General features: G+C 32.5%; 2 protein-coding genes across 4 annotated transcripts in view; one reads left to right on the plus strand and one right to left on the minus strand.

Moving 5' to 3' along the window:
* The window catches only part of LOC106460636 (rab5 GDP/GTP exchange factor-like), a 42,134-nt gene extending 22,137 nt beyond the window's left edge, over nt 1-19,997 (plus strand). For both annotated transcript variants that reach the window (XM_022387392.1, XM_013920362.2), the window contains exons 5-8: nt 1,410-1,628; nt 2,106-2,362; nt 11,915-12,157; nt 17,983-19,997. In XM_022387392.1, coding sequence (XP_022243100.1) covers nt 1,410-1,628; nt 2,106-2,362; nt 11,915-12,157; nt 17,983-18,675 — 1,412 coding nt within the window. In that variant the 3' untranslated portion in view covers nt 18,676-19,997. The remainder of the gene's footprint in view (nt 1-1,409; nt 1,629-2,105; nt 2,363-11,914; nt 12,158-17,982) is intronic.
* Nucleotides 19,998-22,045: 2,048 nt separating this feature from the next.
* LOC106460638 (probable ATP-dependent RNA helicase DDX52) overlaps nt 22,046-27,889 on the minus strand; it is a 36,449-nt gene continuing 30,605 nt past the window's right edge. Inside the window, exons 13-14 of one of the 2 annotated variants that reach the window (XM_013920363.2) lie at nt 22,621-22,713; nt 22,046-22,341 (exon numbers count right to left, since the gene is read on the minus strand). In XM_013920363.2, the coding sequence (XP_013775817.1) occupies nt 22,161-22,341; nt 22,621-22,713 (274 nt within the window). In that variant the 3' untranslated portion in view covers nt 22,046-22,160. Of the gene's footprint in view, nt 22,342-22,620; nt 22,714-27,889 lie in introns of those variants that run through there. The other variant, XM_022387393.1, reaches the window with a different exon arrangement.

The raw sequence follows: 27,889 nt of genomic DNA on the forward strand, positions 1-27,889 counted from the left end.
TTTTAAAAAAGAAACCAAAATGGCCATTAGTAATTCATTCACCATGTAGAAAATGTCCAGATGATCTTTAAAAAATTTGTGCCAAAACGTTTTTTACCAGAAAAAATTTTCTTTTTCACAAAACGTGCTAATGGCAACCTCAAGAGTATGTCTATCATATGAAATGAAGGGTAATTCAAAAATTACTTTAAGAAACCAAGACTATGTGAAAATAGGAAGGTTAATATTGTGTTAGATGTTATAATAATACAGTGGTTCAGAAACTAAAGAAGCTAGCGAATACCCATTCTTTTTTGTTTTGTTTTTTTGTGCATGGTAGGTTGTGGTAATTATCAACTTATGAGTCCACAAATTAATCAGACAGGAAAGACCACTAATCACCCAACTCTATTTTCTGACTTAACTGTGTTAGAAATATATAAATACACATCCTTGGATCTACATTGCTAGTGTATTACTCATATACTAGCTGCAACCCCAAAAACATTTGTGGTAGTTTTTATGTCTTTCACTTGAATGTTGTTTATTCTACCATTTTCATGGATGCCATTTAATCTGTGCTTTCTTACAGGCATTATGTGTTACATTGATAAATTCTGGTCTATACACAGTCAGACAAACAAACTCGTGTACACGTAATTTTATATAATAAAACTACACGTATGTAACTTTGTTTAATAAAACTAAACATAATGTAAACAATAAAATGAAGTAATTGTATTTATAATAGTGTACAGAGTATGAAACAGTTATGAGCATTCAGTGTATGGCATGGTTTTTATGAGTTGAAACAAAGAAACCCACAAAAATAAAAAATAAAACCTGTAGTAAAGAAAAAAGTAGCTAAAAGATGTTTATAGTAGTCTGTGAAATGAACCGAAACTAAACTATTGCAAAGTAAAGTAAATATAAAGTTGCAATGAAGGAAAGCTTTGCTGAATATGCAGAGACAAAGGTGTTCACAAAGTGATAAGCATATGATTTTGAATGAACTGAACATGTATATTTTAGACCTAAGTAAGTGGAGAAAACACTTGAAATTGTATTTAGTGTAATGTTAATTTTTTTAGGAAATTACATGTGGGTTAAGTATTGTTTAGGTGAAATACTTTGCAAATAAAAATGTGATGACAATGATATTGTACCATTGTGTACCATACTTATTGCATTGAAAAGTTTGGCTAAGCAAAAAAGGTATGGTGATTCTGAATTGAAAAGCCAACATGCAACCTGGACTCCTCAGACAAAGGGCTTTCTAACAATATGAGATTTGTAGCATTTGAACAAGAAATTTGTGAAGAAATGGATAGACAAACACAAACGTATTTTTTATATGTGTATACACACACACAATTTATCAAGATTGTTAATGGAAGTTAATGCAGTACTTTTAATACTATCCAATATAGGCTCTGATCCTGAACTGCTGATGAACTTTACTGAGAAATATCTAATGATACGACTATATAAGAACTTGTTTGGCCTGTTTTCATCAGAATACGAGGAAAATGATCTAGCCATTCAGAAGAGGATTCGCAGTCTCAATTGGGTAACAGCAGCACACCTGGATTCTGACATTGATGACAAACATCCAGAAGTCAGAGATCTCATCGACAAAGCTATCACAGGTTTCTAGACTTGTGTTTTTTTTGCTCTCTAAATTCAGTAGTAATTATATTGTTCAAAACTTTTGATGTTGTTGTTGACTTTGCGAACTGAACTATATCTAAACACATTTATATTCTTTCTTAATGTTAATAAAATTCATATGCTACTAGTACTATCAGCTTAAATATTGCTAGTAAATGTTCTCTGAAAAAAGATCAAATACATAAAGTACTAATATTACTTTATTTGTAGATCTGTGTCAAATACTTATAACTAGATCTATATGAATGAGTGTACTCACTCAAGGATAGACTTTCCTATGAAGTAATGAAATAAATTTCAGGAAAAATATTAGTGTTTTGATATGAAATAAAAAATAATTATCATTAACCTACATGTTTACAGATTGTAAATCACCATTAGATTTACCTTGAGTGTTTTTTAAAGAATTTTAATGGTTTCTTGTCAAGTTCACGACACATATTTTGTCACCTCAGATATCATAGAGATGGACTCTAAAAGGTCACCTCAAGACAAATTAGACTGCATTGTTCACTGTAGCCAGAACATCTTCAACATTCTTCAGGTCTGTCGAGGGGGACCAGCTAGTGCTGATGAGTTTCTGCCAGCCTTAGTATTTATTGTTCTGAGGGCAAATCCTCCATTGTTAAAGTCTAATATAGAATATATTACACAGCTCAGTATCCCCAAAAGACTAATGAGTGGTGAAGGAGGCTATTATTTTACAAATTTGGTAGGTAATTAACATTGTTTATTTGTAACTTCACATAGTTTCTTGTAATTTTAACTTTATTATAAACAAAATGCTACAGTGTAAATGTTGAATTAACCAAATATGCACAGGCTTGGTCCATTGGACCAAACCCGTATTGGAGAAGGAATGTTGATCTTATAATTCTGAATTACTAGATGTATCTACTTGGAATATGAAAACTTTTAGTAAAATATACAAGTCTGTTGTACATAGTAAGTCAGATGTGTTACAAAAGCATTTGTACTGAAGATATTATCAGACTTCATGTAAATAATAAAAATATTTTTGCCCATTATACAGTTTGCGTTTACATAACTTCTAGAACTTCCAAAATGCATATCTACAGTTTTTTATTGGTATCCCTATATATTATATCTGGTATTTACTCTCCTCTAAGCTAAACTGGAACTAAATTAGCATTGTAGGATAAAATGAATAGTATAAGGATGCACACTTTGAACCCCACCCGTGTGCTTAAGGTTAAACAAAGTGTTGGAACAATAAACTTACTGATACTTCTTGAAAGATTTGTTAGTTCATTATTTATACTATTGATGAGTCAATTTTCCAAAGAAGTATTGACTTAGAATTGATAATTTGGTATATTTTTATGAAGGTTAGTGCACTGAAACATTAATCAAGGCAAATTCTTCATTTAAAGTAAGCAATGAATAAGTTGCTGTATTGATTGCTGATATTTTCCTTCATAAGTTTTCTTAGCAACTGTATATTTTCTCTATTTGAATAGGAAAGACTTTTTCACTGATATTTGTATACTCCAAAATTAGATTTGCAAACACAATTAAATTTGACTGTTTAATTGCAGATAAAACAAAATCATTTTTGTTGGATATATAAAACTGTTTGGTGTAAAATATATTATTTAGTTTATTTAGTGATTTAATATTTACTAAATATTTAGTTCTCTTAACAAGAGTGTTAAAAAGTAATAGTTATGAAAAATTTTGTTATGTAACTCGATAAGAGTTTGTCTGTGTAGTTCAATTGTTGTAGTATTGTTGATGACATCCTTGTGGCATCATAGCATCTCCTAGTTTGTAGAAAATTCCAGGCCACATTTGGGCAAGGTATGTATATAGGTGACTGAGTGAGTGAAGTTAAGTGAAGTAAGAGAAAAGATCAGTCAGAAAAAAGTTAGAAAATGTGAAGTTAGCCACCATTTGAGTGATTAGCCTTAATGGGTGATTTCTATAGTCTGTTTCACAGCTGTATTGTGACAACAGAGATAGGAAAAATAATTTTTTTGTCAATTTGGTTCTAAAGCTACTGACAAACCTGTGTGAACTTTTGATGAAAAAAAAAAAGAGACAATTATTTAAAGCTCTGGATACAACTGTGGTAACTAAAAAAGAAAGTCAGAAAAAGTGAAGTTAGACTGCATTATTGTTAGTTTAGCTGTAAGGGGCAATACTTTAAAGTAAGTTTTATAGTTTAACAGAGATAAGGAGAATAATTTGTCTTGTCAAAGGGTGTTCTAAAGTAATTGAACTTGTCTGTGTGGACTTTGATGAAAGGATACAATTATTTGAAGTTCGAAATACAACTGTGGTAACCCATGGATTAACATAAGCGAATTTATCACAAATTGTATAGTAAGAAACAGATTAGAGAAAAAATAATTCATCTTCTCAATTGGATTCTAAAGTAAATGAATCAGCCTGTGTGGACTTTTGACAAGAAAAGAGAATTATTTAGAGTTTTAGATACAACTATGATATCTTATAGTGTAAAAAATTTGTGTACATACATTTGATTTGTTTTGAATACATTATTTTAAAACAAAGAGATTGCCATTTATTGTTTGAATTTATCGTCAATAAGTCACAAACACCTACTGTAGAAGAATCCCAGCCCACTCATATACAAAACCCTGACAATTTTAAAGAAGTTGGAGTAATATAAAACATAACATGTTGATAAAATGTTGTAGTATTGAATTTAAAGCCTGAAAAAGTTCACCCCTAAAAATCAACCAACTTTGTATACAGATTGGTTAATTTAACCAAGACTGCATGCAATATCTCCCATGAAGCCTGATTATATCCATCCATGTGTGTATAGCCTTGTGAAGGTTTTTGGACATCTAGAATTTAGTATTTATTAATTTTCAAGATATTAATTATATTGAACACCAACAATTTAGGTGTTTTATTTTTTTATATTTTACAGAATATTTTTGTCAGTTGTATTATTTACTGTGATCAAGATAAAATGAGTTTTTGTGTATTCAAATATCATCTGTAAGCAACTGGTAAGCAAAAAGGAATGGTTTCATCTCTTGGTTGTGTTTAAAAAAAGTGTACACAGAGGACTGTATTTCACGTGAAAAATGTAAATGAAGTTTTCATCAACCCCTTTGCTACAGCAACCATAAATCAGTTCAGGTGTAAAAGATTATTTTCAAAGGTCACAAAATTAGTGTAATGGTCTCTGTCTGTGTGTAATAAAAGTAATTTAACTTGACTTCAGAGTAAATGCATCTGTTCAAGAAAGAAGCCATTACTGAAAAATAATCATCTTAAATTTCATATGGAGTTTGCAACAAAGCCTGTAAATGATACTGCAGACATGTGGCAGAAGATTTTGTGGTCAGACAAGACAAAAATTAAGCTTTGAGTTTTAGGTATAAATTCAAAGCATTACGTCTGGTGCAATCCCAACACAGAACCTCATCCAATCAACACCATCCCAACTGTCAAGCATTGTGGAAGCAGCATCATGTTATGGGGATGCTTCTCATCAGCAGAGACTGGGAAGTTTGTTAGGATTGAGGAGAAGATGGATGGTGCAAAGTGCAGGTGAATCCTAGAGGAAAGCTTGCTTGAGTCAGCCAAGAATCTAAAACTTGGTCAACAATTCACATTTTAGCAGAATAATCACCTGAAGTACAAGGCCAAAGCTACACTGGAGTGGTTTCGAAAGAAGAAAATAAATGTCCTCTAGTGGCCCAGTCAAAGTCCTGACTTGAATCCAATGGAAAATTTATAGCGAGACTTGAAGATTGCAGTCCATCAACAATCTCCAATGAACTTGTCAGAATTGGAACACTTTTTCAGGAAGAATGGGCAAAAATTACATCATCCAATTGTGCAAAGCTATTAGAGACCTATCCAAAAAGACTCACAGCAGTAATTGATGGCAAAGGTGCTTCCACAAAGTACTGACTTAGGGGGCTGAATACTTATGCAATCAGCAAATTTCAATTTGTATATTTTCTTTGCAAGTTTTCTGGCATTTAACATCTTTCACACATAACAGTGTTAAGTTTGATCATTAGTGTTTTAAATTGTTTTTATGACATTATTGGTAGGAGGTGAATACTTTTGCAAGGTACTGTATTTCTCACATGTGAGCCTTTGAAATTTTGTGCATGCCATTAGCTTTGAACTATCTCTCACCTAAAACACATTTTAATGTGAACTGCAACAATAGCCCTTCACCAATAAGAGGGCAAAACAACCTCCATGCTCAGTAGATCCCTATAAGCACTTGCAGTCAGATTAACTTCATTCTTTTTCTCTGCATTGTTGTGAACACAGGTGTTTTTAAAAGTTTTAAATTGTTCAATGTAGTAAGATTGGTGCTGCCTGTATTCCATTGTTAACATTTATTTGTTCATTCTATTTCAACATACATTGCTTTTCTGTTATTGTATACATAAAAATAAATCTGAAGAATTCCTTTAATCCCAATGAATTTTCAAGTGACAGTGATTATTACCTCCTCTTGAGGTTCTGGTAATGTAACTAACACTGACCCTACTTTATCTGTGACCACTGGAGGTTCATTGACTGTGGAGAACATTACTACCATTGTTCAATGTATCATGTGTTTGTGATTGTCTGATTGCTTTCATTGCCTCATCTCTGGTAATGTAACTAACACTGACCCTACTTTATCTGTGACCACTGGAGGTTCATTGACTGTGGAGAACATTACTACCATTGTTCAATGTATCATGTGTTTGTGATTGTGTGATTGCCTTCATTGCCTCATCTCCCCGTTCATACACCAGGAGAGAATTCCACTTTTTCGGAACTTGACCACAAGAATGATGATTTTGATTGGCTCTTTCCACCTCATAGGTTTGCACTAGGCTTCTCTTTACTGGTAGAGGCCAATATTCCTCCTCCAAATCTCTCTGTGGATTTGGTTTCTCAGGTTTGTTCTTTACTTTCTCTTTCACCTGTGTCTTTTGATTCTTCCCATTCCTTACAAAATGCCTCTCATGCTGAGGATTATTTGGTTTTTCCTCTTTAACTAGACATATGTAGATGCTGACTCATTTCTGGATCAGCTCCATTAAAACTCAAATGCCTCTCATCATTCAAGATTCCCTTGTTATGGATAAGGTCATTCTCCTTTTCCATTCTTGGATTCTCAATTCATGGAGTTCCATTTACCCCTGTCTCCTATAACTATAGTGCTCAATTTTCTTGTCTTCACCTTTTTCTCACCCATCTTCTTTGCTACCTATACTCCCTTTCATCTCCTCTCTGAAGCTCTACACTGTGATCCTAATAGTTTTTCTGGAGATCTACAGTTGATACTTTTCAATATTTTGGTCATGGTTTCATCTTATGCTTTGTCCCTGTTTACTTGGATCCTCTGTGGTTGGAACCTTCTGGGATGTGATGCTCCTCTCTTTGCTGTTTGTTTTCCACATTCTTACCTCACTGACCTCTGTCTGGCTCCTTTTCTTCACCCCAAAATCTTTGGGGGTGTTCCTAACATCTTTTGAGATTTTACCAATGCACAAAACCTCCCTTCCCCCTTGGTTTCTTGTCTCTTCCAACCTCCTGAATCCATGTCTGTTTCTTGACTCTGTAAACCTTCCATCTCTCTCTCTTTTTCCCATCACTTATCCCTCTATTTCTTCTTGCCATCCCCCTCCTGTTGAGTTGCCATCACACATCATATCAGTGTCTACCTCTCTTTGTACCCAATCAGCTCAGGCACCATGAGGGCACATCTCTTTCTGTTTGCAAACTTCTGGACCCCATTTATATGACCAGGAGGTCATTCAAGTTCTTGCCCACAGTTTTTTACTTCTCATCTATCTTCTTTTCTCATTCTTCACCTTCACCTTTTGATCCTCTGTGTTTACTGCATCTTGAGGCTGTGGTATCAGATCTTTTGGTAAAGAGAGTCATCAAGAGGTTCCTTTTCCCCTCTCCAGGGTTTTATTCTTATATTTTTATTGTCTCCCTAAAGACCAGAGACTAACATCCCATCATCGACCTTTCTTCTCTCAACCACTATCTAATGGTTCCTCAGTTCAAGATGGAGGGGTTTCTTCTCCATTGATCCTTTTCCTCCAGAACTATGAATGACCTAGGGTGACATCTTGGACACCTTTTTACATATTCCAATTGCCCTATCATTGTGATGTTTTTCTTCGATCATTCACCAGGATCAGGTTTATCAGTTTCAGCTCTCCCCCTCTGTTCCTAATGTCTTCTACAGAGTCATTATTACATGGAAGACTGGCTCCTCCTTGTCTCTTTCCTGACCATGTCATTTCTACTCCATCTGGGTTGGCTGGGCAAATCTTCCAAGTTGTTCCTCACTCCAATCCGATAATTGTTCCATTTTGGTGTGTTTTCAATCCATGACTCAGTCGGGCTCAGCCTTCCCCAATTTGTCTACAAGACATGGAGCATCTAGTTACCTCAAATTTTGCTTCTTTTATACTCCCTGCATGAGGGCTTTTGTGGGCTCTTGCATTTCCCAAACATCCTGTCTCTTTCAGCCTAGTTCACATTGAAACTTCTTCCATGGTCTTTGAGCATTTATTGTAGTATCTTTGTATCCTCTGTCCTCTCTTGTAATGCTACCACTTTTTCTTCTTGAGGGTCTGTCTTTTTTCCTCTGGTCTGTCTATCACTCTCTCTCACTAGGCTGTCTTCTTGTTGCCCATCTTTCCCTCATGTTCAATCAACGATTGTCGGTTTCTACCAAAGCAGGTTCTCAGTGACCTTGGTATGGTTTTGTCTTTTCCTCTCCTGTTCTTTCCACCTTGTTCTGGCCCTTCCTCGTTAATCATTCTCTTCATCTATTTCCTTTGCCCAACTGTAACCTTAAAGTGGTTCTGTGTGCTTTCGGACAGGCCCCATTTGAACTATGGACCTCTTGCTCATTACACCATCTCTCTCTCTCTCAGAACATATTTCCAACTTCTATTTTGTGGTCATTGCAGATCTGGTCTTTATGCATTGGATATCTCTCATACTTGGATTTACAGATTGTCATTGAGTTCTTGCTCCCTGACCACTCATTTCTTCATACAATTTCATTCCTTCTCTCCCACTTTCTTTCCTTTGATCCCAGCCCTCTTAGCATGCACAGCTCCATTTCAGCGTACCTTCAATCATTTATTCTTTCCATGGGACCCCTATTTTTTCAAGGACCTCTCATCATTTATGCTCATTAAATCAGGATTTTTTTACTCATCCTGATTGTATATTCCTCTATAGATGGATGCTCATAGGCTGTATCATATTTTATTACATCAAACCTGACACTTGACTTACTTTCTGGCCTTGCAACTTCAACAACCCTGGAGAAAATCCTCCACGCTGGAATATGGGCTATGCCCAACCCCTTTGTCTCCCATTACCTCCATCATTTGGCAGTTTCACCTGCCTCAGGATGATACCTACTTCTAGTTGCTATTCTCCAGTCGACTCATCATTTGATGGGTAAGTGCTTCTTTTACTTCCATACTCAGTTCTACTCTTATACGATTTACTTCTTGGAACCCACCCATTGAGAAGTGTTGCCTCACAGGGTATACTTACTTCCTTAAATCTACATCAAGTCAAGGGTAAAAGAAAACATTAAACTCATCTGCCCTGGCTCTTAAAGTGCCCACTGTTGAGATGGTTTTTTCATAAGACCACTACAATTGTGTATATATTATTATAATACTGTTTTTTTCTGTCCTGAAAATGCATGTGCACCTTACAGTATAAATGTGCATGGATGTAAACAAAAGAAAGATGTAAATATACTTTAGTAGAAAGAAACTTATTAAAAACTTAAAGTTTTAAAAAGGTCTGACATTACGTCATAGAATAACATTATAGGTTTATTTACTGAGAATATTAACTATGGTAAAGTTTATCCCTGACTAAAACAATAAATGTACATAAGTTACATTGTTAATTTATCTTTTTATCAGCCTAAGACAAGTGGACTTGCAGATTTTGGTGTCTGTGATTAGAATTCTCTTGTATTATTCTACAAATCCTGTATTTAAAGTAGTGTTGCAATAAAGATAGTAATTTCACTGGAAATGTTTTGTGGGTCTCTGCTAGTATATATATATTTCACTGTCCATTCCAGACCATACCTATCATGAACTATCATTGAAAAAACAAGCACCAGGGGAGTGTGCCCACTTCCCTGGCTCATGCATGCTGGCTTTCCAAATTAGGTTTCACAGTAACCCATTACACTTTCTCCAGTAAAAGATAATTGCAGCAGTTAGGTCCAATTGAAACTGGGCACCTCTCCACTGTTTCCCAACACAAATTTCTTTCTCCCTGGTCATTGAGTGAAGAATGGGAGACCCTTACCACTTACTAGCCTATGGAGTAGTTCACTTGGAGAGTTCATCATCAGTTGTGCAATCACTCAGGAAAGAGTCCAAGTGGGCAACACAATGCAGTGAAAAGTAGGATAGGGGGTATCCATGTCAATGTTGTGCAAGTCACCCCTTCATACATGACAATTTTCCAGTAGTTTGGCCAGCTGGATGGGCAAAGTATTCTCCTCCCTTGACCAGTGAGTAAATGACACAACAGAACACTGTATAGTCTGGTCATTGCCCTCGTCACATTACACCTTATTTCTAATCATATGGTTGTGTGAAATGCTCAGTTGGTCATGTATTTTTTTGCCCATCCCTGTGACATATTGGCTTCTTTGCCTTCCTCCTTTCATACTTTCATTCAGATGAAGAGTTATACCCTGCATGAGATGGATGCGATCTCCCACAAGTGTTGCCTGTCTAATAAATACCCACTATAGGTGTCCATGGGCTTTCCCCTTCAATCACCTTCCCTGAAGGGAGCTCATCTATATTTTTGTAATTGCAGTGGCCCCTCCACCATATTAATATAAGATTATAGTTTTTGTGTGCAGAGAAGTAAGGATATTGTTTTGGAAGTTAACTGGTGCACGTTATTCGTGCCTTATATAAGAATGAAGTTAATTTTGAGTGCAAGTGTCTATGGAGATCTACTGCACATTGGGATGTGTTGCCTTCCAATTCAGGGAGAACTATTTTCACATGATGATTACATTACACACTAGAACAGTTCATATTAAAAATATGCCTTTGGTGGGAGATACCTCAAGATTAGCGGCAAGCACATACTTTCAAATTCAGATGCACAAGGAACAACTAATGTTTGCAGGTAAGAGAAAGCTAAACTTTTCAAACAGTAAGTTCATCCAAGTTTTGTTTCAGACAGAATAAATTCTGAGAATTGTTTCAGGCCTGTAATTTTCTAACAAAATATCAGTTTGACTGAGTTCTTGGACTTGACCAATGGCATTACCCATTTTAATTATGCTTTATATTCTACAGAAACATCTGGCTTTCTCACAGTGAGGTTTAGAAACAAGAATATAAAAGTATAAAGAACAACATATCTCCAAAAACTATTTTAATTTGTTGTAATCAAATATGGAAAACCAAAATTAAGAATTTGGTTGTTTGATTTTAACAACCAATCTTTGATTATTCTGATTAAATGTTACACCATTGTTAATCATATATTTGAAGACATATTTTGAGCTGCAACAACAGAATGTTATCTCCTGGAAGCTGGATGAAGTTCTTTAAAAACTTTTTGAATGAACTCTGTATATCAGTCAATAACTTGATGAAAAAATTACAGTTCTCTAACTCAGTCCAGTTCACATTGATACAGTTGTGGTCAAGCAGTTTAGTAATATGAATAGCATCTCAGCCATCACTTTGTCATATCTCAGCTGGCCTAAGAGCCGTGGGATTGAGTAAAAGGCCTTGTTTGCACTTGATATAGAAAATATAGTGTGGTTGACATATTATTATACACTTCATGAAAACTGAGAAGTTATTAATAATATTATTTTATACTGTCAGCAGTCTTCAAAATAAGCAGTTTGTATATGATAATATGCATTTTGAAGCTGTATCAATCTCTAGCTCATTTCTTTCCTTAAACAGTTTAGGTTGAAACCTAATTTAAATTTGGAATGGGTTCTAGTTCTTGTAGAAAAGCATTTATGGGTGGTAAACCAATTTTTATTTCGGACCAAGCTGATGGAAAAGTAATGAAGAAACAATATGCTTGCTCTTTGTGCAATCTTTGATACTGTAAATTGTTATGTCAAGAACCTGTGCACACTGGAGTTTTTTGTTATGTGAAACCTTTTTTTTTACATGAATTTGAAATATTACAATTATCTGTGACCTTTCAAAATAAGTATTACTCACGTTTTATCTTTGTCTTGTAGTGTTGTGCTGTTGCTTTCATTGAAGATCTCACAGCAGAGTCGCTCAATTTGAGTCAGGATGAATTTGATAGTTATGTTTCTGGAGAAGCATTGCCTCCTGGTGGCTATGAACAAAATGCATTCTTATGTGAAGGTCTTCGTCTTATGTACCAGAACCTTGCTGCTTTATCAGACTTACGACAACGGCAGGACAAACTAATGGCAGAAACTCTTTTACTTCGAGAAGATATGAACAGGTTCAAGGTCTGATGATGTTTAGTTACTATACTAATAGTGAAATACAGATGCTATTTCAGTAGTATCTGTACACATTAACTATGGTAGCAGTGAAGATGAAAATAGTAGTTTTTCAGTCACAAAACCAGAAGTAATAAACAGTCTAAATTTAATATATTATCTCTTCTGAAAATCTCTGTTTTTATTTTTTATTCTATCAGTTAGTCAATCATAAAATGAATTATACAAGATTTTGTTTATTTAAGGGACCATTTTTTTCTCCAACTCAGTCATTAAAAATGTATAAGTATAGTTTTGTTTGCTAAAAACTGTAGATAATACAATTATCTGTTCATTTACAGTATGTGATTACAAAACGTGAAAATATATTTTAAAACCTAATGATTTCACTGGTTATTTCATTAGAAAGCTGTTGAAAAATGAGCACATATTCACCTATCTGATAAAGGATGAAGAGTCTTAAAGATGGGAATGTTCCCTACAAGTCAAATCCAGTAAATAAATATTTACTGTGGAAACTGTTTCACTTATAATAGGACCACTGTATCATATAGAAATGAAGTACATTACCACATCCTTATTGTGTTTTTTGTTCATCAATTTCTGTGTTGGCTCACTTGTGCAATTTAGCTCATTTTAAGGTTGTTTTTACCCACATTTTAATGTGAACACTATATTTAGACGTTGAATATCATATGTGATAGACTTAAAATAAGACCCAAAACTCGAGCATTTTCGAATAGTTGACTATTCTTCTTCCGGAAGAAGAATAGTCAACTAATCGAAAGCGCTCGAGTTTTGGGTCTTATTTTAAATCTATTACACTTTATATGTGATCCTTTGTGCTAACTCTTTTATCAAAATTATATGTGATAAATATTATGATAATATTTAAACATGGCATTAGCTACTTTGTTATAAAAACCGTTGTTTATGTTTAAATTGTCAAGATCCATTTTTGTGTTTAAATGTTTAAACCTTTTATTTTGTGATGCAATAGATAACCACTGATCAAATCTGCACCAATCTTATGTACACTTTAAGAATCAACTAATGAACTCAAAATTGTGCAGCCAATAGAATGGTTATAGATTAGCAATTACATTATTAAATGAAATTGAAATTTGCGCATTAAATGACTAGTAATGTGTAGTCACATTACTTACAGAGTGGATTATATGGTTCAAATAATGAGTAAAAGACTATTGTATACCATGTGAAGTACAGATCTAAAGGAAGAAGGCACTTATCAGTATAAAATAATGTTGAACTGAAAAGATAGTTTCAAAGAAATATAATGTCATTTTTGCTTAGTTCTACCAACAGTACCATTGTTCTAAATGCCATGTAGTTAATGATCTCCTCCAAATGATACTGAATCAATTAGAAATGAACTAACTTATACTTCATCACTCCTGATGCATCTTCAAGTAAACCAGATTGAAAAAATGCTAAGTATTTAACCCATTAGAGGCCAGAACTATTTTTGAAAATTATTGTTATGTTTAGATTTAGAAACGTCATATAACCACGAAAGCACTATTAGATAAAAAAAATATATTTTTGTAGCAATCCTCTAAGGCAGCAAACATGGAACTGTGTACAAAACAGTGATGCCAAATATCAACAAAACCTAAGTGTGTAGTAGTTAATGAAATTATAAATAAATATCAATTTGTCTACATTTCTACATAAAAAAGTGCAATCTCAGCATAATATGAAAAGTTTAAAACAATTCACTCATAATTTAAACTTGCATCCTAAAACTGGGATGTTAGCCCTTATTGAGTCGAAAATGAAGATCAGGTCAGCAATAAATAGCAATGCCAAATGTTATATATATATATACCCAAAACATACTCAGCTGACTGTTGTACTACTTGAAACATATCCCCATGTTTTGTATTTGTTATGCATAATACTGTCATCACTGCTGGAACCTCTTGCACAAGTTATGTGGATAGAAAGCAGTTTATACTACATGATATATCCAAAGATGTAAGGCTATACTACCAACTTTAAAATAATGGATGTGATTAATAATTTAGAGAAACAACAGTAGCAAAATGATTATGTGGAATAGGTCTTGCTACATGACAGTGAATATTTTAACCCTAAAATTACTAAGTTGTATTTAAACCATTCACTACCAGTGGGGCCCATTTATTTCCTCATATTGAATAATTCTAAGTTTTTGACTTTTACAACACACACTATAAAGAACTGATCAAAGTACCTGCAAAACACATAGGGATACTCCACCAGTAATTAGTGGGATTCATTGCAGTATTGATTTTTTTTTGCTCCAGTATTATTTGGTTAAGCAGTTTGATAGTCTTATCCTCCAGGATTCTATCTTTGAGGTAAGGTCTGTGAAGATCTGTTTGGAAGCTCCTCATTAAGGGTATTATTTATATTGATAAATGGATACTAAGGCAGCAGTGAGACTAAGAATACTATAACAGAATCTTTATTATATCAGTGTTTTGACTACAAGTCTTCTTCAGGAGAATGTGATTCCGTAGTGCCTTATAAGGGTGTATATAAAAATTTTGTGGATTAGGTTCCTGGTCGCTGCTCCCTGATTGGTCCATTATTACTGTCTGTCAACCACCACCTGATTACTCAACGTCCTGCTCTTGTTTCATTAGGCTTGCTGCCATTTCTGCCCACTTGTAGTCTCCCGCTGTGTTGTTTATGTTCTTTTCTAATAAAATGTAAGCAGCTATTGCTTTCATTTGTTGCTTTCCCATCATTTTGCTGATAATTTTAGTTTCCTTCCATTTAGGCAGATGTCCTGCTTCCTCTGCATGTGCTACTATTACATTGGTTGTACTGTGTCTTCTGACATCTGCTTAGTTTCATTTACTCTGAACCTCTGCCAGGTTCACCTATATAAACTTTACTGCATCCACCACAAGGAATGTAGTATAGAACACTGCTGTCTATTGTGTGTTTCTGTCTCCTGTCCTTTACCATCTTTTCTATTTTTATTCCTGTTTTCGTTACCACCTCCGTGGTTGTGTGCCACATTACTCTGTTAATGGGACTTCTTAGTCTCATTGCTCCTCAATGAGCTCTGTGCTAAGTTATCCGAAATAATTCTATCCACAATTCTAGGTGTGAAAAATACTTTTGCTATAAAGAGGGCAATGCATTCAGTTTTTTCTGCTTTGGGTAGCAAATTTGTTCTTGACTACGGATTTGGAAGTATCAACCACCAATAGAAAGATATCTTACCATATCCATTCCCTTGCACAGGAACCTTTGCCATAAGAACAATAATTTTGCCATCCTAGTTTTAAATAATATGTACGTGTTTTTACAGAAAAGTTTCAGTTATGCATTCCAGAGAAAAAATTATAGAATGCACAAGCAGTGGTCACTTGTTAAGCCAGTGATACTTGTATGTATTGATGAGTACATTTTCTTGGTACATATCTCGCTGATGAATGAAATAATGATTTAGTAAATATTCATCACATATTTCAAAATGATGTTGAAAACATTTGCACATGAATAAAGTACACATGAGATGGCTATATATATATATAGTCAAATAAAAGAGTAGAAGCTATTGGGTACAATATCTACCAACCCACATATTCTGGTTATAAAGGATAATGTGACTCTGAAAAATCATCTTTGCAACTTCTATCAGCCACATCTCGTTCAAAACACAAATGCTTATTTTCCTGTTGCCCAATGCATGTTCAAAGTGGTGAAACAACCCAACATGCTTTGATAGATTGTGAAGTCTAAAGGTTTATGTTAAAAAAAAGAAAGACTGAAATCAGGGATGCAGCTTTGAATTTTCAGTTGTGTGTGGCCTCTGAGACTGTATGTATACTAGCTGTATGAAGTTATATAATACAAACAAGCACACCTATGTGAAGGTGGATTGTATGAGATGTGGGTTAGTAGAGAAGAGGAGGGTCTTCTCCATGCAAAGTTTCAGTCCTGGCAGTAAGTTGTATCCTCTCTGGATTCACCATGATATAGTAACTCATTTATACTAAACTGTTGTTGACTGTATCATGCAACCACAATATTGAGTATTGCACAAACTTGGTGTCAGCAATGTAGTTTCTGGTACTCAAACAGCATAAGCTCACATGACTAGATTACAAACCTGAAGGAGTTCAGGGTGATGCAACAATCTTCCATGATGCTTCCAATAAGTCAGACAATGACTTAAGGTAGAATGTTAACATTTAGCTTAAAAAGTATGTGAAATGTGACTTTTTATGAGGGAGTTATGGAAGAGATTAAAAGCAACATTCTGGTCATTTTTATAGTTTACAAAATTTGTGGAATGAAGTGAACACAGTAAATTTAAATAAAAAAATTTGAAGAGTAGGCAGAATTACCAGCTGATATACCCTCATCCTTTTTATAACATAATGGTTATTAAAATTGTTTATGCTTACTTTTATAACTTATAGCATAAAGTAAAATAAGACAAACATATTACATATATGCTTATGTTTCATGTCGTTGTTTTTTAATGGTTGTAGCATATTGTTTCAGATATCACACAATTAACATGAATATGTGTAAACATTTTGGCAAGTTTAAAGTTATTTCTTGAGCCCCAGTAATTAGCAATATTCACATAGTAATCTAGAAGATGCATTTTATCATGTTTGGTGTTCTTATATTCAGATGTTGTATCAAAACTGTTGCATTTAACTCCTCTTGTTCCATAATAGGTTAACAAATTGATATTACAACTGACTTTCTTCACAAAAAAACATTTAAGAATCTAACAAATGATCTGTCACTTAATGTAGTGTATACAAAATACTTCCAGCACATGTTAACACTGGACCAATTCTACAAGCCATTAGGACTATTTAGTCGAGTTACGAGAAATAAAAAATTTATCTATCAATGATATTTTATTTCTTACACAATAAGTAGCTAATATGAAATTTTAATTATCAAATTCTAGCATGTTGTATAGGAGAATTAACATTTTTTGCCCAAATTATGTTATGTCATAAATTTTGCACAAAGCCACACAAGGGCTATCTACACTAGCTGTCCCTTATTTAGCAATGAAAGACTAGAGGGGAGGTAGCTAGTCATCACCACCCACTGCCAACTCTTGGGCTACTTCTTTAACCAATGAATAGTGGGATTGACTATCACATTATAACACGGCTGAACATGTTTGGTGGGACAGGGATTCAAACCCACGACCCTCAGATTGCAAGTCAAGCATCTTAACCACCTGGACATGCCAGGCCATTGCCTAAATTAACTAACTGTAGTTTAGTTAAAAAACATAACCAATTTGTATTTCAGAACACTCACCTAGCATAATACATAATTTGTCTATATCAAAAGGTATTTATTATTTGTTATAAAATATGTTGAATGTATTATATTGTCAAGTCATGAAGCAAGTTTGAACTATGAATCTAGTGTATAACATTAAAATGGGTTCTTGGTATGTTTTAACCCTTTATAATAATTACTGAAAGTCAACTTTGAATGTTAGTGTGGACATGTTCATTCTAAGCAACAACTTGTGGAGAAAATATAATCATGTAAGCTAACATGTATTACTACTGTTTAATATAAACTATGACAGCTTAACAATAACATTTACAATTAGAAGCCTTTGTAACTTTAAGTCATTTTCTTCTACCATAAGAAATTGTTTGGCTAGCTATGAACCACGAGCAACAGCACTTTTAATGAAATTAAAGGTATTTCATTTATAATTAAAAACTTTGTTGGCCGCTAACATAGAACATTTTAAATTTTTGTGCTTTTGATAAATACCTGTAATTGAACAAATTCTAATGTTACTGTATTTATAGGAAAATATCTCAAAGGAAGTTGATTTAGCTTTGGCCAAACCGTCAATTATTGCCCAGCCATATAAGCTTCCTCTTGACATAGACTTGAAGCTGCTACCTTCATTTATTCGAGAACATGTCTTGCTGGACACAGCAAGCTATATATATCCAGCTGAGGTTCACCTAGTTAAAGCTACTTTGGATGATATTAAGAATAAACAGACTCTTGGACAACAATCTTCAGAAGGTACCATCTTTTCTCTCTCTCATGAGGCTTCTACCAACATGAAACAGACAGTACTTCCTGCCTTAGAGTCAACTGTAGAATGTTTGAATGAAGCTTCTCACAACCTAGAAAAGCTTCCAATCATGATTAATGAACTCTCAACACACCCGTTTCCTTCTGATGATGAAGACAGGAGAGAAAATCTTGCTCTTCTTCCTCCTCCATTACAACCAGTAGTATTGGCCCAAGAAAATAGTAGCTTAACTGATACAGCTGAACTTTATATACAAGAAAACAGTGAAAATATAGCTAAATGTGACCTGCAGGAATGCAATACAGTTGCAGCTGAAGAACAGAAAAGTTGTGTAAGTATAGTTGCAGATGAAACACAGGATAATATTGATAATCAAAAGGAAGATAAAACACAGTTTAACCAAACAAATACAGTTGCAAGTGAAATAAAGGAAAGTAAAGCAATTATAACTTAAGATGAAACATACAATTAGTGACATTATACATGAAAGTAATGGCATTACAACTGAAAATAAAACATTGGAATGTAGCAGTAATGCTGCTACAGGTGAAGAATAGTGACATTATTGCTGGAGGGAAACATTGAAATTGGCTTGATAATATAAGAATTGAAAATAGTGTCTCAAGTGTATTTAGATTTAAATATAAAAATTGGGAATGGTGGTCTAGCTGCTACATGAACCTGCATAAGTAATCAGTTGTATACATATTTAATGTGTTCTATGTTATAATGTTTGTGACATAAGATTACAGGACATCATGGAGAATTTTGTTGATAATGACTGTTCATATGTTCTTTTTATTACGTTGGTGAAATGACTAGTGTGTATCCAATTTTTAATAATAATAATAGGCACCAAAGTGATTATATATTCAAACCTATTTATCTGGAAAGAGGTTTTTGTAGCTAATATCAATTTGAAAACCACTTCCTGACAAAGACAAACACTTACTGAAATGATGTTCTAGTATTCTTGTCAAGGCATGATCCAACTTTTATAATATTTATCAGTTACTTTAAAGAAGATAAATTATGATTATGATAAAAATCTTTAATAAGTTTTCTTCTCCAAAAGTCCTTAGCTAACATCAAAGTCAAATGATTTTGTTTAATACATATCAAAATACTCCAGTTCTAAAACTAGAGCTATGGATATAAAGTTTTTATGGACTGCATCTGCCTTCATCGAGTCTCATTAAAGCCGCAGCACAAGGATCAGATGTCATTCCCCTCTTACACTCCAAGCAGATGCAGTTCGTAAAAAGTTAAAACCAAGTGCAATCTACTTTGAGTATAACTTCTATAAAATATATTATTCCTATTTCATTTTAACTGAGGGAATGTCAATGTTATGCTGATTATCAAGTAGTAATTTCCCTGGAAATTAAAATATTTTATGTAAGAATTATTATTTTTGTACTTCCTTTGAATAATATTTATCCTAGTCAATTTATTAAAATCTAAATTTGAAAGTTCTAGAGTCTATCCTAAGAACTTGGAAGTTTCTCCACAATAACATTTCTTTAAAATGACTTATGGTATAATTTTTTTTTTCAGTATAGTAGTATTTCTATGTAAAAGTATATACAATTTCTTCTTGACAGTACTTTCTTTAAACTAATGAATGTTATGAAAGTATATGATGTAATGGCTGCTACAGTTGTAAATTTTTACTTGAAATCTGTGGATACATTTAATACATTATAAGCATTTCCTTTTCATTTACTTGTATGTTAATGTTTTAATAAAGGAAATGCCACCCTGTTTGCAGTTATACACAAGTTGGATTATTTTGAAAACTGATTAATATTTGAGCAAAATGTATACTAAGTTTAAAATGTTCATCCTGAAAAAAAATGCCCATACAATGGAATATATTTAAAATTACCTTATTGCAAGTGTACAGATCTTTAAAAATAATTGCTTAATAAACAATGTTACTAAAAATAAGTTTAAATGAAATTATTCTACCCTTCTCAAGAAAGATGACAGCTTTGTGATAAAATGTTTAATGTCTGGTGCAGAAAGATTAGTTTCAAATGTATATACAGAGAATACTATTTAAAAGATACAGTTCACAGATAATGCACAGGTATTTTAGTCACCATTTTAACAGAAGTGCAACCCAAAAATTATTTGTTTGTTGAATTTTCAACAAAACTACTTGAGGGCCAGCTGCATTAGTGTTTTTGAATTTAGAAGTGATAGACTAGAGGGAAGACATCCAGTAAACACCACCCACCTTCAACTCCTGAGCTACTTTTATCAAATAGTGGGATTGACTGTTACATTATAATGCCACTGTGGCTGAAAGGTCAAGCATGTTTGTTGATTGGATTCAAACCTGCAAACCACAGTGTAAGTTGAGCAGCCTAACCACTAGGCCATCTCACAAAATGAATTCTAAATCTTAGTTAATTTTTATATGTGGGACACTTGAATCAAAAAAGGTTGTGAAATAGGGTTTATTGGCACTAACAGATCAAACTGTAAAATATGTTGGTTGTCACATTGTTCAATAACAACAAAATATGAACATAATCATTCACTGCAAAGTTTAAAATTGACATCTCTGGCAACACCATAAAAAATTAAGTCATAGTAAATAAGAAGTACCGGCCTTTTGTAAAAACTTTAAATTTGTGGTATATGATCTGTGTGAAGAATCAATATGTTAGAAGTTTGTTGGTTATGCATATACAGGGGTCCTCGTTATATGTCATCGTGATATACATTGTTTTGCACTTACATTTCTAATTTTTTGAGGAACACAATATAAAAATTCCCCGCACATATGTCGTTCATAGTGTTTGACTTGGTTCAGCTAAATCCTCTCAACATGGGCTCGGTCAAGTTGACTGAATATATGATCTCTTTGTACTTGTTTAAAGCCTTTATAGATTTAATACTTCTAACTTTCAATATATATATAGTGTGTATATATCTTCATGAAATTTGGCAGTCTTTCAGTTAACATTCTAAGTCTTTCACAGACAAAAAATCATATTTTTTGTTTATTGGTGACACTTAACCCCTTTTTTTTAACTAATGGTGGTAATGCATCAAAGAACATATACTAATAACATGCAAGTAGGAAAAAAGACAACCCTGGATTCTATTTAAAAAAACACATAAGGAACCCAAAGCAGGCCCGTCTGAGCCTACATTTTCTATAGAGATAAAGATGTCAGTGATGTTGATGACTTTACAGCTGCATCTCCATTCTCATCTTCCACCTAATCCTCTCCCAACACCTTCAATCAAGCACAACACATACACTACCCAAGATAAGAACATAAAAATCAAAGGTTTATGGAAAATCTTTTTAAAATGCTGTTTAATATTCTGACTTTTTTTACGTTAAAAATGGTCTTCTGTTTGAGTCATTGTTTAAAAATGTCACAAATATGTTTTCAAATAAAAAAGGAAAATGTTTTAAAGTGTACAGAGCTGCTTAAAAATGGTTTTCAATGAAGGGTTTGGTAAATATAAATGCTATTTAAAGGTCTTTGAACTAAGAATTAGTTATAAATATGTATAGTATAGTACATTACAGTATGTATTTCGGTTGCTAGGTTTAAAACACATTTTCTTAAGTTATGGTCCCTATTCAATACCATATTTCATTGTTACACTTTGCATCGCATAGTCAATGTTTATGCTTTTATGGTCCCTATCCCCCCCATTTCCCATTATTCTTAAGGGGGAAAATTCCCCGTTATACATCGTTTCGTTATAAGTTGCAACTTTCCAGTCCCTAACTCCGATGTATAACGAGGACCCCTGTACATAACTCAATTTATAGTGATAACATTTGCCACACCTTCTGGAAAAAAAATTGACGGGTATTTATTTATCATAAGAAAAATTATTTTCAAATACATAAACAGGTCAAAAAATATGACTCTAGAACAAATTTTTATTATTGCAACTGTTTTTTTATCTCTGCTTTAGCCCTGAATTTTTAAGTTTATTTCTATATGAACTGGGCTTTTGAGAATTTTTTACATAACTCTTTGATGCTTTGTGGACATTGTTCCCTTGCATGTCAATCAGTCCGTTATTCTGTCTTCGACTGATTTCAAGTTTTTTCATTTGTTTGGAACTTTCAATCATTTTCCTGCAACAAAATGATCTAAATTCAGAAGCAGATTGTCTATCATTTAAAATGTTAGAAACTTTCTATAAAAAAGGCTATAAAACCTTGAACATTATTAACAGATTTCTTCAAGTTCAAAGTGAAATGTTAAAAAAAAAAATTAATATGATTACCAAAAACTAAAGTTTTAAAAAGTTTCATTAGTACTACTAATTATTCAAAATCACTATTACATGAATTGTGAAACTTTGATATCATATCAATAATCTTGACACTTTAAATAAATTATCTCCAGCTTACTCTCTTTTTTTCTGTTTTTGAAGGTCACAGAGGGGTACTGTTGATATACCCTTTCTACGAGGAGCCTGTTGAACTAACTTTCGTTTCATTTTTCTAGAAAAAACAACAACACTTATCCTTGTTTACACAATACAATTCGTATGGCAACAGATATTATAATATTTTAAAAAATCAATGCTATCATTTCTCAATGCATCCCTAAATTACTACAGGTAACATTTGAGTGTAAGTACTAAAACATTTTGGAAACACTTAAGTATAGAGCCACGAACATACAATACTACATTAACTATATGCACAGCTCAGTCAAAATGCACATCATGATGTTTTGCTGAATTACATTCAAAACCTAATTAACTTTATTATCAATGTGTACATGCGTACTTTGACTCGGCCCATACATATATACAGAGTAAAAGGGTAGTTCATAATTTATATTGTCAAAAGAAAATATTAAAAGAAATTCTCATTATTCACCTCTCTGTGCCACATGATATCTTCCCCTTTGAATTATCATTTTTACCTTTTCTCCCTTCCCTTATTTGGTTTTTAGATTGTTCAACCAATAAAAACACAGTAGATAATTACAAGTCAGAGTATATTTTAGAACCATATATCTTCTCAATCTGCAGAGATATGAATAAATAATATCAACCCACAAGTGAAGCTACACCAATCTATCTTGGCTTTCAAGAAATATACCAAAACCATGTGCCCTTATTTGATAGCCTTTTTTTAATCAATTGAAAAGTTTTTCTCCTTTGTGAGGGTCTTAGCTGGTAATTTCTATTGGCCAAATGTAAACAGTTTCCCACCTACTGTTTATGTGTGATGTTTGTTCTTCAGCTGCAAGCAGCTAAACAAAACTTTTTAAACCTATTTGTAGTTTATTTAGAAAGCCAGTAATTTATAGTAATTTTGAGACAGTCTAGTCTAGGGCATCATGTATTTTACTATGTTTTAAAATTCATATGTGAATGCTACATGACTTTTTGTTTGAAGAATTAACTCTTTGACTATGGGCAGGTAAATTGCACCTATTATGCAACCATCAAAGTAACCCTAATATTAGTTATATAACTTTTGATAATGTAGGAATTTCTTCATGAAATTTGGCAGACTATCAGTAAACATTAAAGAGCTTTTGTACACAAAAAAAAATCCTAATTTTTAGTTAAGTATTTTAACTAAAGATTTGCTCGCAAATTTTTGCTTTCAAAATGTTGACTATACAATATGCAAAGTGATATTGATTGCTTATTCTAAATAGTTTAATGCTTCTAACAGTATACATCTATTTATATTTATTAATATTTTTGTTTCCTTGACTTCTGAACTTGTCAGTCAGGAGGCCCACAATCAGCTCAAGTTACCACATCAAATAGCATACAACTGGCCTAAAAAGTGCAAATCTCTTACTCTTCTTTTTAATACTAGCATACCAGTATTTTGAAAAATACAGTAACATTTCAGTTACCATATATTACACATGTGTATATATATTATTACTATTTCCACATAAATTCTTCAATTTCAGGTATTTTTCTTTAAACATAGAACAGTAAATAAAAAAAAATATATATATATATAGAAAGCAATGATCTCTACTATTTACAATGTTATGAAGTTTTTGTACGCATGTTTCGTACTTGCTAAGCCTTATCAAATTTCACCCAAGTAGTAAATACTAAAAAGGGAGAAAATATGATTTTTCTAGATTTTATACATGCACTTTTGGAATACCAAAAAATTATAAATTACTACACTGATACCACAAAAATCCATTGTAATTTATCAGGCTTCCCAACTAAGCTGCATTTGGGTGTGTAATTTAGTATAAAATCTAATTTCTGATCAGAATATCACATTGATCATCACACTTCAAACTCTCCAGCAGTTATAATGGTTTTCCACGTATAAATACTTTAGGAAGACTGACAGGATTATTTAGTTCAAATGAATGCTTTCAATTAGTTATAAACATATAATTACGAGAAGTATGCATAGGTAAACAAGTATTTTCAAAAGATGAAGTGGCAGACAGAGCCACTGTGGTGGGTTTGCTAAATATAATAATATCTCAGCAAATAGAAAAGTAGGTTTTTATTTTATATTCTAGCTTGTCAATATTGGTAAGTTGAGTTTCTAATTCATTAAAAATTATATACATTGTAGTGTGGGTGTCATAAGATGTAATCTTTGCAAAAGTAGAGGACAATGTTTCACGACATATAAAAGTCAATATTTAGCTTTTTTAATATTTATTTTTGAATTAAGAAATTAAATAATGTATAATACTAAAATTTTAATTATAAGCTACAATTTTAGGCCAAATTTATTTAGTTTAATAAAATTTTGAATGCAAGTCTACAAAATGTGATTACATGCCCTCTGATCCCTAACTAAATGGACATGGCTATCTTAGTGAAAAGAAAAGTAAGGCCAAACACAGTATAGTTTACACTCACAAATATCACATACTTATTTCTTACTGCTTATGATAAATGACTGATGATCTTTAGTGTGATTTATTAACCCTCTTGCTATGGGCTTGGTTGATGTGACCAACCTTGTAACCTTAAAGTAACTATCAGAGTTTCCATACTAGAACTTTGAACATGTTTTGTGTATATTCACAGAATTTGGTAAATTTTCAGTACATATTACAATTCTTTTGTACACAAAAAAACAACAGATTTTTCAATTATGTATTTTTACTAAAACTTTGACCATGAATATATGGAATCAGAGTGTTGACTGCTCCAAGTGCAAAGTGATTTTCATGTTAAGTTTAAAAATACTTTTCTTCATCTGCAAATTGTAAAATTTAATTTCTGTAATCTATAAAACCTCCAAAATAAATATGAAACAAGTTTTTTTTTTGGTAAAGCTTCATATTTTATCTATCATTTTTCTCTACCCCAACGCTAAATGCATTTGGTCGATTTGACTGACCTTGTAACCACCATAAAAAACATGAAATAAATCTAAATTAGCCTCATTTTTTTCTGGAACATAATGCATGAGCTGCTTGTGAGCATACCTCATGAATAATTTTTTTTCATTATTTATCATTATCTAATCTAATACATTTCTCATATTTACATTTTAGTTACTTTTATAACAATAAATAGAGACTATACATAAAAAAGAAAAAATATATCACCTGTGACCTTTTCGCTGTATGTTGCTGCTTAAATTTAAGCCCGCTTTTTTTATACTAATGGTAGTAGTACACTAAATACTTTATATTTACTTAAATAATGTGCCTAAGAACAGAGAATAATAACAATAAAAAGCAAACAATGTCCTATAACTATCATAATTTATTTGAATTTCTAACTGTGGTGTAAGAGCCTTTAAAAATTTAGCTAAGCTTACTGATATAAGCACTGCAAGAGAACCTTTCAAACTGAAGACAAGATAGACAATACTCCATGGAGAAAACAATGAAATATAATACATCATTTGATTGACAATTTGTGAAAGAGAGGCTGTGACAAGTAGTTATTATTTTCTAGTACATAACTGTAAACAAACAAGATTGAAGGCTATAAAATTATGTTTGCCTTAGTAATATTTATATTATAATGAGTAATTTATAATAAATTCCTAATTTTCAGAGGAGTTGTAAACATACTAGAGAAAAACTGTTATAATTCTTATACCAGGGGAGATTGAGGATTTTTGAAATATAGTAGAATCCTGTTAACCCTATCGACATGCATCAAAGGCCATATCATCACGTTTGTTCACTGGTATTCAAAATTTTATTAAACTACTATTTTATGAATGTATGTCAATAAATTTGGTATCAAACTGTTGATTATAATTGTAATTTTAGTGTTATACATCTGGTAATTTCTTAATTTAAAAGTAAATATACAAACCCCACCTAAATATCAATTTTTGTGTAATATGGTATGTTGAATGCAGCATTGATTCAAATTATATGTTTGTGATGTCAAAATACAGTATCTATAGTTAGTATATACAGTATATACTACAGTATTCTATAGCTAGAATATTAAATAAGAACCTCCTATATTTTCTGAGATATTAATATATTTATTGAATAACCCAAAATGGCCCCACCTACCTCCTCAATTTTTGAAAACACTTGCTTACATACACCTATTTTGCCGAATGATGTTTGTATAACCAACTGAAAGCTCAGAATGTCTCTCTGGTGGCTTTCTCAGCCTCTTTAAAGTATTCAAGTATGTGGGGAGTAAACTCATTCTTTTCATGCTAGATTCCAAGCAGTAAAGTAAGTCGTTAGTGAGCTCAAAATTTAATATTTTTTTAGACCCAAATACAGTTCACTTACTAAACTTGATAAATTACAGTGGAATTCTGTGGTATTGATATAGTAATTTATGATTTTCGGTTATTTCAAAATGTATATATAAAACATAAAAAAATTATTTCGTCTCACATCTTCCCCATGCGAAATTTGATAAGGCTTAGCAACCTACGACAGGCAACAAACGACTACAAAGTTTGTAACAAGAAGAGATAACTGTTTGCTAAACTTCTTTATTTACTGTTCTATGTTTTATAAAAAATTAGTTTAAGAACTAATTTGTAAATAGTAATAATGTATATACATGTATGATGCATTTTAACTGAAATGTGACTGTATTTTACAAAATACTAGTTCACTAAAACACAACCAAGATAGATTACTTTTTGAAGGCCAGTTTTATATTCTTGGATACAGTAACATGTGCTGTGTCATTGCAACTTCTGTATTGTTAGCCAGGCATGGCTGAAAGGACAATATAATAAATATATATAAATGTATAATGTTATGAGATTTAAGCTATTTAGTCTAAACATTCATGTTTTCGTGTTATAATCTGTAGTAATTCTGAAACAAAAAAATGCATAATTTATATTTATTTCCTAATTTTTTATCGTGGTCAAATCGACCAAACCTGTACAGAGATTCAATAGTGAAAATAACAGATAAAATATAGTTTTTTCTTCAAAACACTTGATAATTATCTGGAGGTTATGAAGATTTTGCATGTGAAATTAGAAAATTTTCTGATGCATAAAAGTTTTTTAATCTTAAAATCAAAATTACTTTACATGATGGATAGTCAACCAATCAAAAAAAAGGCATGAGAAAAAATTACTTAAATCTTAAAACGTATTTAAAAAAATCTGATATTTTGTATATAAAAGCCTTGTAATGTTTAATGAAAATTGCATAATTTTGTGTACATACACTGACAAATTTAAAAGTTATAGCATAAAAACT

Source organism: Limulus polyphemus, unplaced genomic scaffold, assembly GCF_000517525.1.
Source record: "Limulus polyphemus unplaced genomic scaffold, Limulus_polyphemus-2.1.2 Scaffold806, whole genome shotgun sequence".
In the NCBI taxonomy this organism is placed as follows: domain Eukaryota; kingdom Metazoa; phylum Arthropoda; class Merostomata; order Xiphosura; family Limulidae; genus Limulus; species Limulus polyphemus.